The sequence below is a fragment of the Spermophilus citellus genome (assembly GCF_964194105.1).
Source record: "Spermophilus citellus genome assembly, chromosome: 16".
Classification (NCBI taxonomy): domain Eukaryota; kingdom Metazoa; phylum Chordata; class Mammalia; order Rodentia; family Sciuridae; genus Spermophilus; species Spermophilus citellus.
In genome coordinates this window covers 45,519,004-45,532,601 of record NC_138196.1, presented here as the reverse complement: position 1 = coordinate 45,532,601, position 13,598 = coordinate 45,519,004, and the positions used below count along the sequence as shown (strand labels likewise).

At 34.4% G+C, this 13,598-nt stretch overlaps 1 protein-coding gene across 1 annotated transcript in view; it reads left to right on the top strand.

Annotated features, from left to right (window-relative positions):
- Nucleotides 1–13,380, top strand: part of MSR1 (macrophage scavenger receptor 1) — an 80,457-nt gene extending 67,077 nt beyond the window's left edge. Inside the window, exon 10 of the mRNA XM_081269176.1 lies at nucleotides 10,179–13,380. Coding sequence (XP_081125302.1) covers nucleotides 10,179–10,312 — 134 coding nt within the window. The 3' untranslated portion in view covers nucleotides 10,313–13,380. The remainder of the gene's footprint in view (nucleotides 1–10,178) is intronic.
- The last annotated feature ends 218 nt before the right edge of the window (nucleotides 13,381–13,598 follow it).

Here is a 13,598-nt window from a genome sequence, read left to right as displayed (position 1 = left end):
TGTGTAGGGCAGGGAAGGGAGGGGAGTCACTTCTCCTTCCTATCCACCTCTTGTTCCAGTGGTCTCCCTGTAGCAAACTCGGTTGAGTTTTATCAGACAGTGGTACTACCTAAGGGAATTTGTTCAGGTATGTCTGAGCCTATGTGGTTTCCGATGAGAAAACTAAGAGCTGAACTAGGAGTAGCTAATTCATCTTAAGTTTATAGTGCTGAACTCCAACTTCAAAATAGAAGCAAAAGGAAATTTTAAACATTAAGTGCCAACTTTTATTCATTCTTAGCTCATTATGCTTTGTTTTATATTACCACTTTCACATTCCATAATAAATTTTATAGTGGACTTTTGTTTTTAAATGCAAGGAAAAATAGCAAGCAACCAAAAAAGTGTAACTCCACACCTCTGAACTAAATAGGGAATGGGAGTAAAATAATCCCCAAATAAATAAAAAATATCAATAGTTAAGAATTTCAAGTTTTACATAATTCTTCTCCCTCCCATGGAAGGTTTTGAAATGTAAATATTAGGATGTTGGGTATTTTGGAAACCCTATAGGGTTTATATCTATTTTATTACTTACAGTAACAAAGATAGTACTAAGAATGGGAGAGAATCAGTTGTTAAGTACTATTTATATAATCTCCTTTAGTGCTCACAGAGCTTGTGAGAAATAGATATTATAGCCCTAGTTTCTCATAGAGCAAGTAAGTATAGCTAGTAGAGGTCACAAAACTTGCCCAAATTTACACACCCATTGTGGGGGGAGTGTGTCTCACTTTCATTCCTGAACCTGGAACTCATGCCACACTATTTTCACCACATAGAACATCCTTCTAAACCCTTTATCCTTAAGAACTTCATTTTTTAAGGAGTTTTCTTCTTTAGAATCTAAGACTCATGGGATGTTAAAAGTAAGTGAAATCTTAGAACTATTTGAGCCCCACTCCTTTTTTTTCTGCATATGACAACATTGAGAGAAAATAAATGGATTCTCCAGAACCACAAAGCATCCATACCATAACCTATGTCCACATGGTCTGCTATATTTCCATCCCAGTGGCATTTTCAACTTTGATTCCAAACATAATATTTTTTTTTCCTCAAAGGAGAAGGTCTTCTTAAAGCACTTCCCTGATAAGTCATCAAAGTAGTAAAATTTATGTCACCCATCCATGACTAGATATAATGAAAATACTTCCAGATGCTTTTAACCATTAATAATCTTTGCTTCCATTTCCATCTACTCAGCAGTTAATCTCAAATCTCATCATTTTACTGAGTGTCTGGTCAGTGTATGAACTCCAATTACCTTTTTTCCCCATAGCAATGGTGGCCAACTGAAGATCAGATTAAAGATACCAAAATCACTTAAACTTGAAGAGGCAGAGCTGGGGATGTAGCTCAGTGGTAGAGCTACAGGTATGAGGTTCTGTGTTTTTCCTAAGCATCTCTCTCTCTCTCTCTCTCACACACACACACACACACATACACACACACTTACCCACTCACTCATACATTCTCACAAAAGGTTAATAGGAAATATAATTACCTGTGCACTATACTCTCAAGCATCACAAACCAAGCTCATAAAACTACAGAAGCCATAGACAACAGTTTTATTGTTTCCTGCTGTTAGAAACAAAATAAGTCCACTTGTCCTTCCTATAGCCCTCAAATTTAAAGAAAGTCACAGATGCATATATGCCCGGATAGATAGATGAAATAGATATATAGATACGTAGGTGACATGAGCAGATGACAGATACATAGAAATAGATGAGATAGATGATGAATACTGATATAAATAGATAGGATTGAAAATTTCAGGATTAAAGAATAAAAATGTATCTAAAATGTACACATCCAATTTAAATAATTTTCCACTGAGTAGGAAATATGTTTCAGAGGCAAATAAAAAAAAAAACAGCAGCAACAACAAAAATCCTTGAATAACTGTTATTATCTTTAAAAAACCCATTTTTTAATCTTGTAGGTTCATATGAGTATAAAATTTTATGAGTTTTATGCTACCTTTGCATTAATTTTTTAATGCAGAAAACAATTTGGAATGAGATAGAAAATATGTTTTAAATAAAAATTTCCCTTAGGCTCCATAGTCTTGAATATATTAATATAAAAACAACAACAACAAATATTTGGAAGTTATTTTTATAACTATTTAAGCATCTACACAGCCAATGAATATCATTAAGTGTCAGTATACTTAGCTGTATTCTTTGCTGTTTTAAGAAAGTCATATATCCTTTCTGAGTGACAGTTTATCTATGAAATGAAAGTATTTGCCATCCTTTTTCAGGGTTATTATGAGAAGAAACACTTAGAATTGTATGTGAAAATACCTAGCATATTGACTTACACATATGCACTCATGTTTGCTGTGCCTGAATCTTTTCCAGATAGCAAAAGACACAGTTACCAAAACCTACAAGTGTTTATCACATCTGTGTGTCCCCAGTAGAAAAAAGAAGTTCAATAAGAGGTTCTAAAGGAAGATATCACTCTGCCACCCTACATGTGTGTGCAGTTGCTTCACAACCCTAGAACTTAAGGCCCAGTAGAAGGTCAGGGCAAGTGTGAAGGATTTTGGTCTTGTTCACTCCTGTAGATACTCAAAATACACTTCTGTCATGGTTGTCTAAAAACACAGGGGTGTGCAGTACATCGTTGATAAAGGGCACTGGCTCTGGGTAGAAACAGGTTAGGAATTCCCTGTGACCTTGGGAAAAGTTTCTTATTCTGAGTTTCAGTTGCTTCAATGATAAAATGGCATGATATCAGCACTTATTTTTTTTAACAGTTATTTGAGGATTCAATGAGATAATATGATAAATGAACATTGAATGCTTCCGGTTACATACTAATTCCTTAAAAGAGTAAGCTTAAATTTCCATTATTATCACCATGTCCTTGCTATTCTGACATTCATAATTCCTTAACCACAGCGTCTAAAAATGGGCACTCACACATCAGCCCATCAATTGACTAAGTCATTTCTTCCCTGTGCTGCCCCTGCTGGAACGGTGCTACAGCCCATAGGAAATTCTCACTTTCATTCTCTTTTCTAGGAGTCTAGAAATTCTGCACTTAATTGCTGAGGGCCATTGCCAAGTAGGAATGATGCATCGATATTTCCTTGCCAGCGTACCCCATGTTAAATGGACTTGCCTTGGAAATTTGCTGTGACCTTGCATGTGTGTTTGAGAAAGGTGACCCTGCTCAATGACCAGGGTGGATCCAGGTTTTAGGAAGTATCCAGGTTTAAGATAATTTGGTTTTAAGGCGTTCCCGGTTTAAGACAATAGGGGTTTTAGGGAAGTTGGAGGTTGAAGATTATTGCTGCCGGGATTAGGGTGTTCCTGCTGCTTGTTCCTGTTGAGTTCTCCGTGAGATTCAAATGGGATATTGGAAAAGCCTCGTGGAGTAGGTGAATTGGGCAGCAGCAGAACTGGGATTGCCCTAGAGCGTGTGCGGAGGCCGGTGTGAGTTCGGGAATAAAGAATTGCTGTTTGAATCTACAAAGCTGTGGTGGCTCGTGATTCTGTGCCAAGCCGAGACTTTGGCATTTGGTGGCCCGTACGGGGAACGAACCCGAGACCTTATCAACTACTAAATATAAAATCAAGTGCTCTTTACTTATTAAGTTCCATAAGGTAATATATTTTAACATTATGTGTGTTTTCATAAATTGGTAAATAGAAAAAAGTTTAATATTGCTTTGGTCTGTGTCTTTGCTGAAACAAGGTTACTAAGTCTTAAGATTCTATCAGGTGTAATTTATATACAAAAAGTATAAGAAGTTTCAGTTGGGTTTCAATTACAATATTATAGTACCTTAAAAAACATGAAATTATTTCATCTTATTAAAGTGGAGTAATTTGTCTAAATCAGAAATTTTATAAGAGTTGTTTCAGAATGTGAATTTATAAAAAGGGTTAATGGTTAAAAAAGAGATATAAAAAGATTCAAGATGTGGAAATATATTTTAATATATAAGGTTAAAGGAAAAAGAAATGTTTCTAGATGAGATAATCTCTGTGTGGTAAAGTAAAAAGTTGTAAAATGCCATTTAAAAAGATTTTGAGGAAACTAGACTTAATTTAAAAGCTTGAGAAAGGAAGAAAGAAGAAAAAGGTATTTGTACATGGCAGATTGAGACAAAGCTTCTTAATGGAGAAAAAAAAGCCTTTGGTTGAAGGGCAGCCATGTAAACTAACATTAAGCGATTTAAACAGAATCTAAGCCTCGTTTAAAAGAGTAAAGCTGTAGGTGGTGAAAAAGTACATTTAAAAGTACAGTATAGATGATAATTGGAAGGCTTTAAAAGGTTAAATTGAAGGTGGTCGAGATACCTTCATGGCGGAAAAAAAGATTGCTTTACTCATCAAACTATTAAAATGTACTTTAAACCAAAAAGAAGGAGATGAGATAATCTTTGTGTGGTAAAGTAAAAAGTTGTAAAATGTCTAAATAAGTTGCAAAAGGCTTTAAAAGGTTAAATTGAAGGTGGTTAAGATGCCTTCATGATGGAGAAAAAAAAAACCATGAAAATGGGAAGATAATAAGAAAAGATATTTAGATAAAGAAGATTAAAAATTTGAAGTGGAAAACTTTAAAAACAGAAGTACAGAAGGGTAAAAAAAAAGAAAAAAGAAGATGTAGAAAGATAAAAAATATATAGGGAGATAAAAAAGACGTAGAAAGACAAGAATTTTAAACCCACAAAATAGGAAACAAAAGAAAACTAGGAGAGAAAAAAGCAACTAAGGGTAAATATAAAAACCTTAGAAGAAAACTAGAAGATAGAAATAAGAAAATGGTTGAAAATGTCAAGTAAAGGTATTTCAGATAGAAAATGCAAAAAGCTAAGATAACTATTAGATACAGACATTCTAGATAGAAAAAGGTAGAAGAGAGAATTTTAAAGTCAAATATTGGATAAAATAGAAGAACAAGGAGATTATTAGTAATTTATTCAAAAAGCCCATCAATTTTAATTTTTGGTGGTGCAGAAATTACAAGTCTTACATGAGGGTGTTAAAATTTATAGGCAAGTCCATTTAACATGGGGTACGCTGGCAAGGAAATATCGATGCGTCATTCCTACTTGGCAATGGCCCTCAGCACTTAATCCAGTGACTGGATTCATAAAATATAGAGGAAAAACCTCACAGTAGCCAGTGACAGAGGCTATGGAGCCTTCTATTCTTGTGCTCCCAGAAGTATAAGAGTCATGGTTTTTACCAAAATTTCTCTTTTCTTCATTTACACATAAATGTCCATAAATGTGATATGCACAATTTATAAAGATCCTAGTGTCTTGACTCCCTTCCATTTTGGCACTGGTATTGTCTTACTATCTGTAGATATTATTGTCTTACTATTGTTGTTGTTTTTGTTTTTGTTTTGTTTTCATATTTGATACTGGGGATTGAACCCAGGGCCATTTAACCCATTGAGCCACATCCCCAGTGATTTTATATATATATATATATATATATATAATTTTGAGATAGGGTCTTGTAAGTTGCCTAGGGCCTCATTAAGTTGCTGAGTCTGGCTTTGAACTCTTGATCCTCCTGCCTCAGCCTCCCTAGCCACTGGGATTACAGGTATGTACCATGGTACCCAGTTGTTTGTTTTCCAAAACTTCTTTTATAAACCTAAAAGGAAATACACACAAACGTATTCACATTTCAAAATATGCATAAACAAAAGGGAATATGCCCCACATAACAAAAGCAATTTGAGAACCAAAAAGTGATTTTGGAGGGGTTTCTGGAAAAACTCAATACTGTTATAAACACTTCAAAAAATAGTTGCGCTCTTCAGTTTACTATTACTACTTTTGCAATTGATCAGCCCAGGAAAAATCATTGCTTTTTCATAATAGAAACACTGTGGCTGGGGTTGTAGTTCAGTGACAGAGCTTTTTCTTAGCCATGGGTTCCATAATGAACACCACAAAAACAATCAAACAACCCATAATAGAAGCATAGTTTGGACTCTAATTGTTTAATTACTGTTATGGTAAATGAAAAATGCAATGTTCATAGTTACTTTGATAATGCAAACCAAAAGAAAATTTTGTCTCATGCTTGGATCTTTCTAGTGAAGGCATAGATTACTCATAAATTAAATGAATGTATCATTTATTTGATATGTGAAAACCAAAACTTTCTGTTCAATTCTAAGAGCAAATGAAAGCATGTCATTAAAAAAATTTCTATATAGACATGTATTAAGTTTCCTTCTGTCTTACAAATTCTTTCTTCTTCAGTCCAACTACCAATCTTTTGCCATTTTTAAATGTACATCTTTTTAAAATGTACATCTGATGATGTCATTTTTTTGGTGACTTAACAATACAAAGTTCAAGAATTTTTTTAACATGGACCCCACTTTCTACCTAAACTTTCTAATGAATCTTCCTCCAGTGATTAATGTATTTTGTTTTTTAGATGCCCAGAGACTAATTATTTTAATACATCAAGCATTTTCATGATGCCCTTATTACTTGAAATAACTTTTTAATATATACTTATATAAAATGGAAAGCCTCCATAAATTTTTAAGGTTCTTTCCAGTGTTATCCACATAGTAAATAACAAAAGCACCAAGAGCTGATTATTTATACATGCAAAAACCACTATACAATTATGCACATTATTAACCATGTACATATTATTATATTTTATTTGTTGAGCTCACAGAATGTTTAAAAACTTGGTGAGAGTAATATCATCATGCATGCCTCTTTGAAAAAAAAAAGTCTTCTATAGATGCACAGAGGTCTAAGTTGAAGTTATTTCTAAATATGTCTTATATAGCTCTTGTGACGGAAAGAGAACCTTTCAAGATCATATTGGTCCAACTTTGGGAAAATCATCATAATTATGCATACAGTATTAAAATATTTATTTATTATCCACCAGTTTTGAAAAGATTTTGATTAATTCAGTGTGGAACCATCAGTATCTTTATGGCATGAAGTGTTCTTGAAAACTCCTTAGGAGATTTGCAATTTTATCTAGCTAACAAAACCTGATGAAACCATTTATTTAAAAGTTTTCAATGGTTTGAACTATCTCAAGAATATAAAAGAAGGAGAACATTTATAAGTGATCTACTTATGAAACTTTAGGGAATAACACATCCAAACATCTATTTTTAAAATTAGCTTTTCTTTTCATTGCATGAGTTTCTTTTAAATAGAGTTGTTTGCTTATTGATAAAAATGGAGTATTTACTTGAAAGTGGTGGTTAAGTATACTCACTTAGTTAAATATCTGTCAGGTAGCTTACTGATGACAGCCGTTGTTTTTCTTATAAAGGCCTGAGAAGGATCTCAGACAAAGATCATGTGTGTTAGCCCTGACATTTTCATGTTATTTGCTTGTTCTTGTAGTTAATAATATTTTCTTCTTTTTTTATTGGTTGTTCAAAACATTACAAAGCTCATGACATATCCTTTTCCATACATTTGATTCAAGTGGGTTATGAACTCCCATTTTTTACCCCAAATACAAGTTGCAGAATCACATCGGTTACACATCCACATTTTTACATAATACCATATTAATGACTGTTGTATTCTGCTACCTTTCCTATCCCCTACTATCCCCCCTCCCCTTCCCTCTCATCTTACCTCTCTACCCCATCTGCTGTTGTTTAATTCTCTCCTTTTTTTTCCCCTTTCCCCTCACAAACTCTTATATGTAATTTTGTGTAACAATGAGGGTCTCCTTCCATTTCCATACAGTTTCCCTTCTCTCTCCCTTTCTCCCACCCCACTCATCTCTGTTTAATGTTAGTCTTTTCCTCATGCTCTTCTTCCGTGTTCTGATCTTAGTTGCTCTCTTTATATCAAAGAAGACATTTGGCATTTGTTTTTTAAGGATTGGTTAGCTTCACTTAGCATAATCTGCTCTAATGCCATCCATTTCCCTGCAAAATCCATGATTTTGTCGTTTTTTAGTGCTTCGTAATACTCCATTGTGTATAAATGCCACAGTTTTTTAATCCATTCATCTATTGAAGGGCATCTGGGTTGATTCCAAAGTCTAGCTATTGTGAATTGTGCTGCTATGATCATTGATGTGGAAGTATCCTTATAGTATGCTCTTTTAAGGTCCTCAGGGAATAGACCGAGAAGGGCGATAGCAGGGTCAAATGGTGGTTCCATTCCCAGCTTTCCTAGGAATCTCCATACTGCTTTCCATATTGGCCACACCAATTCGCAGTCCCACCAGCAATGTACAAGTGTACCCTTTTCCCCACATCCTCGCCAGCACTTGTTGTTTGACTTCATAATGGCTGCCAATCTTACTGGAGTGAGATGGTATCTTAGGGTGGTTTTGATTTGCATTTCTCTGACTGCTAGAGATGGTGAGCATTTTTTCATGTACTTGTTGATTGATTGTATGTCCTCCTCTGAGAAGTGTCTGTTCAGGTCTTTGGCCCATTTGTTGATAGGGTTGTTTGTTATCTTATTGTTTAATTTTTTGAGTTCTTTGTATATTCTGGATATTAGGGCTCTATCTGAAGTGTGAGGAGTAAAAATTTGTTCCCAGGATGTAGGTTCCCTATTTACCTCTCTTATTGTTTCTCTTGCTGAGAAAAAACTTTTTAGTTTAAGTAAGTCCCATTTGTTGATTCTTGTATTTAACTCTTGTGCTATGGGTGTCCTATTGAGGAATTTGGAGCCCAACCCCACAATATGTAGATCGGAGCCAACTTTTTCTTCTATCAGGTGCAGAGTCTCTGATTTGATATCTAGCTCCTTGATCCATTTTGAATTAACTTTTGTGCATGGCGAGAGAAAGGGGTTCAGCTTCATTTTGTTGCATATGGATTTCCAGTTTTCCCAGCACCATTTGTTGAAGATGCTATCCTTCCTCCATTGCATGCTTTTAGCGCCTTTATCAAATATAAGAAAGTTGTAATTTTGTGGATTGGTCTCTGTGTCCTCTATTCTGTACCATTGGTCCACCTGCCTGTTTTGGTACCAGTACCATGCTGTTTTTATTACTATTGCTCTGTAGTACAGTTTGAAATCTAGTATCGCTATGCCTCCTGATTCACACTTCCTGCTTAGAATTGCTTTTGCTATTCTGGGTCTTTTGTTTTTCCATATGAATTTCATGATAGCTTTATCTATTTCTACAAGAAATGCCGTTGGGATTTTGATTGGCATTGTGTTGAACCTGTAGAGAACTTTGGGTAATATCGCCATTTTGATGATGTTGGTTCTGCGTATCCATGAACAGGGTACATTTTTCCATCTTCTAAGATCTTCTTCTATCTCTTTCTTTAGGGTTCTGTAGTTTTCATTGTATAAATCTCTCACCTCTTTTGTTAGGTTGATTCCCAAGTATTTTATTTTTTTGAGGATATTGTGAATGGGGTGGTTTTCATCATTTCCATTTCAGAAGTTTTGTTGCTGATATACAGGAATGCCTTTGATTTATGCGTGTTGATTTTATATCCTGCCACTTCGCTGAATTCATTTATTAGTTCTAGTAGTTTCTTTGTAGACCCTTTTGGGTCTTCTAGGTATAGGATCATATTCCATGGTTCCTTACAGTATAGTTTGTAAATCCTTTCCTGATTGGATCAGTTTTAGTTGGATTAAAATTGGATAATATTTTGGCAAACTAGGCACAGCTCAATGAAACATATTGGAAGCTAAAAATAATGAATATGGGGCTGTGGAGTCCTCCTGCCGGTATTTCTTATGTTCCAGACATGCCCCAGGGTGTTTTGAAAAACAGTTGCCATAGTTTGACAGGTAGATCATCTAGTTATCACATATCTCCATTGCTATTGGAACTATTTCCTTCCCTATGTTTAGATTAATAATCAATCTCTTTACACCCTTAGAAAAAGAATCAGTTATCCTTTAATCTGTACTTTCATGGACCTGCATAGGAACCTTTGTTATAACTCTCATTTCTTGGTACATTAGTAGTTTACATGTTGACTGGAGTATAAAGTTCTCTGAATCAGGGGATTCGTTTTGGAATTCTAACAGAGAGCACAGAACTTGCATGTAGATAATGATCAATATTTGGGTTTAATTAGTGAATGGGCTAATGGCTTTGTCCCACTACACATGACCACTTACTTATGCTTACTAATGCAGTTGTATCTGATTTTTGCAGGTACTGGTCCAATATGGCTGAACGAAGTATTTTGTTTTGGGAGAGAGTCATCTATTGAAGAGTGTAATATCAGGCAATGGGGTGTGAGAGTCTGTTCACACTCTGAAGACGCTGGAGTCACTTGTTCTTTATAATGTATCGTGTTTGCATTCATATTTATGAAATCTTTGTTGTAAAACGAGTATTATCTTTTCCCACTAAAATTAGTTTAATGAAAATTTAAGGCATTAAGAGTATTGTCCAAAGACCAGTAACATTTTTAAATAATCTGATAAACATATTGAACACCTTTATACTTACTCTATATTTAAAACATTTTAACTCCTCTAGGTTTTTAAATGGAATTTTCTAATGTAATAACATTAAATTAAACACATTTGACGTTTAAGTCTCCTAGATCATGAACGTCAATGATAATTGAAAGACACTAATCACTGGCTCTAATTTCTGATACTTTCACCACCAAATTATAATTTTGTCATTTTAATCTTCATCGTAACATAGTTAATTGATTTTAATTACTTTCTGAATAATGGGAGGGTTGAGAAGATCTCTTTTGTGTCCAGTTGGCAAAATTCTCCATTGCATACATATTTTTAAAGGCAGAATCTTATCTGGATATTAATGTCTGTAAATGTAACGTGGGTGTTAGATAGCATTGCTAATGATCTCTTGGCCACGTTGGAGAACTTATTTTCATGGCCATGTGCTGACTGCTGTTAACTATAAACTTAGTTGAAAGGACACATATTGCTGCATGTGTCCAGGCAACTGGTGGATCAAAAATGTTACTTGTCAACATACAGCTCAGTTTTTTATGCATTTTTAATTGAGTTGAATGCCTAAGTTGTTATAATTCTAGGGCACTGTGCTTAAAATGTATGTGTGATTATTCCATTTTAACACATATAATGCAAATGCCTTGAGTGTAGAAGACAGAGAAGTTTCAACTATTTGTCTTTGGAATCTTTCATAAAGTCAGTCAACATTTATAAACACAGAAAAGGTGGGGTGGCAGGCATCTTCAGGCTTAAAAGGACAGTAATCCATGGTATGCTCCCTCAGAAAATCCCCAAAGCCTATCCTAGAATATGAAAACCACCCTTTAAAGTAGCTGTCTACATGTAGGGCAGAAAGACCAGTGGGTGTTATTGAAATTCAACTGAATCCTTAAAAAAAAACCTTAATTTTCAACTGTCCTATATTCAACTCATAGGAATCTGTGATTATATAATAAGTTTGTTAGATAATTGCTCGACTCTTCTTTCTTTGTGACAATAAGCAAAAGTACAGGCTTAAGCCTTTTTAATCACCTGAGTCTCAGTACCCAATCACTTGAAGAGGCAAATGTTATTTTGGAATTGCAACTGTTGGAAATAACTTACTGAAAATGCATTTTATTATGTTGTATTCTTCCGCTGTGGACCACTGGCAGTTTTCTCTATCGGGGTAATTTTGTAGTTAAGAAAATGGATTCTGAATCTAGACTGACTGTGTCAAACCTTAGTACCAATTTTGCAAGTTACAAATTCTGTGTGTTCAGGTCCACTGTCTATGGATTTTATTCTCAAGGCAAATAAAAGTGTTTTAAAGATAATCTTTGCATCATCAGCCTGCATGACATGTCTGAAAATTAGTGCCTATGGGCTGTGGATATTATATTGCTATAGAATATATGGATACTGATTTCCCACTTATGTATAGCTAGTTGTATTTTTATTAAGTAATCTAAAAATTATTTTTCTGTAATTGAGATGACCTACAAAGCTCAGTCAAGTCTAGGAAAGAAGTGAATAACACCAATGTAATCTGAGGACTTAATTTACTTTGAAACAGTGAATTGCATTAACTCCTTCAAGGATCCTACATTTGTGATTTGATTTTAATTCTTTCAAAAGGAACCAGCTGATCAGAAGCAATGAATTTCATTCATCTCATCATCTAGCATCAAAATAAACATAAAGTGTTTATTTAGAAATAAAGGAAGGGAGGCAGGAAGGAAGAAAGAAAAAAGAAGAGGAGAAGGAGAGGGAGAAAAGGGACAGTTGATATTTACAGTCTAAGCATATTTCACTTCAATTATCTGAATAGTTTTCAATCAAAACTTTCAATTTTTCCCAAACTCATGAACCATAACAAAATATTATTCTCAGGTGAAGTGTTGAATAGTGGTATGTGCCTATTACAAATTAAATAGTGATACTTGCTATTAAGGGGAAAATGCAACTTTTAGAGCCTTAGTAATGTATTTGTGTTCAGGGTGGCAGTAACATTTATGCCAAAACCAAACACAGTCTGGTAACACAAATTTCCCGTCCCTGGCTTACAGTGATATCCTAATTATCCTTCAGTGGCAAATGTGTAAAGATTTTTACTATATACTGCTATATAAAAATACAATGGTAAATCACATCTCCATAAATAAATTTTATAAGAACACTTATTTTATATTTTCAATTATGCATCCAGATAGAAAAGCAAGTTCTAAGATGATATATATGTTATAATTATATTTATGTTAATATTTAAATATCTAATAAGTTATTGTTTATGGATTCAAACAGGTGGAGTAAATACACATAATCGTATATTGAAATGGTACCATAACCTCAGCACAGTGATTACCGCTGAGGTGTAGGGAGGACAACTGAGATGGGCAAAGTGGGCTTTAGACAAATCTGTAGGTGTATGCAGATGCAAATATAACTATGGATGCATATTTGAAAATATAAGAAAGCAACAATATCTGTTATAAGAGAGTCTGGTCCATTATTTCTGTATATTTAAAAATTTTAATAACTAAAACTATGAAAGACTTTTTAACATATGCTATGACATTAAAAATAGAGCAAACTCAGCTGCTTGAAATAGAGTACAAAGATGCTTGCTTCTGTATGTCCTCTAACTGAAAGACAAAGATTTTTACCTTCCTCTTTCCTGAATGCTGCTCTTTGAGGCAGTTTATGTGGTATTCTTCACCCAGTGAGAAAGACTGAAGCGTCCAAAAAACAAGCAAGATGCTGGGTCAGGCAAGGGCATGATGCAGCATGTTGGGAAATACAGGATCCCAGAGAACATCTTCCAAACACTTCATTTTTTCATGTTTTTCATCTGTTAAGAACATCAGCAAGCCTGGAAGCAGGGGCTTTTTCATTAGAAGAAGGTCTAATAAGCTCTGGGACTTGTGATAGGAGCTCTGGATTTCCAGTAAGAAACGTGTGTTATTTATACAATGAGATTGTTTTCTAATTTGTAAAATTAAAAAAAAAAGAAACAGTCAATATTCTTATTGATTTCAAATAGGACATTTGTGGCACAGATAAAATATTTACTTGAGATTACTCAGCTATGAGAGGGAACCAAGTTTCCTAATTCACAAGTCAGCTAAGCTCTGATGCTTTGGTTGTCCCAGAAACTTTG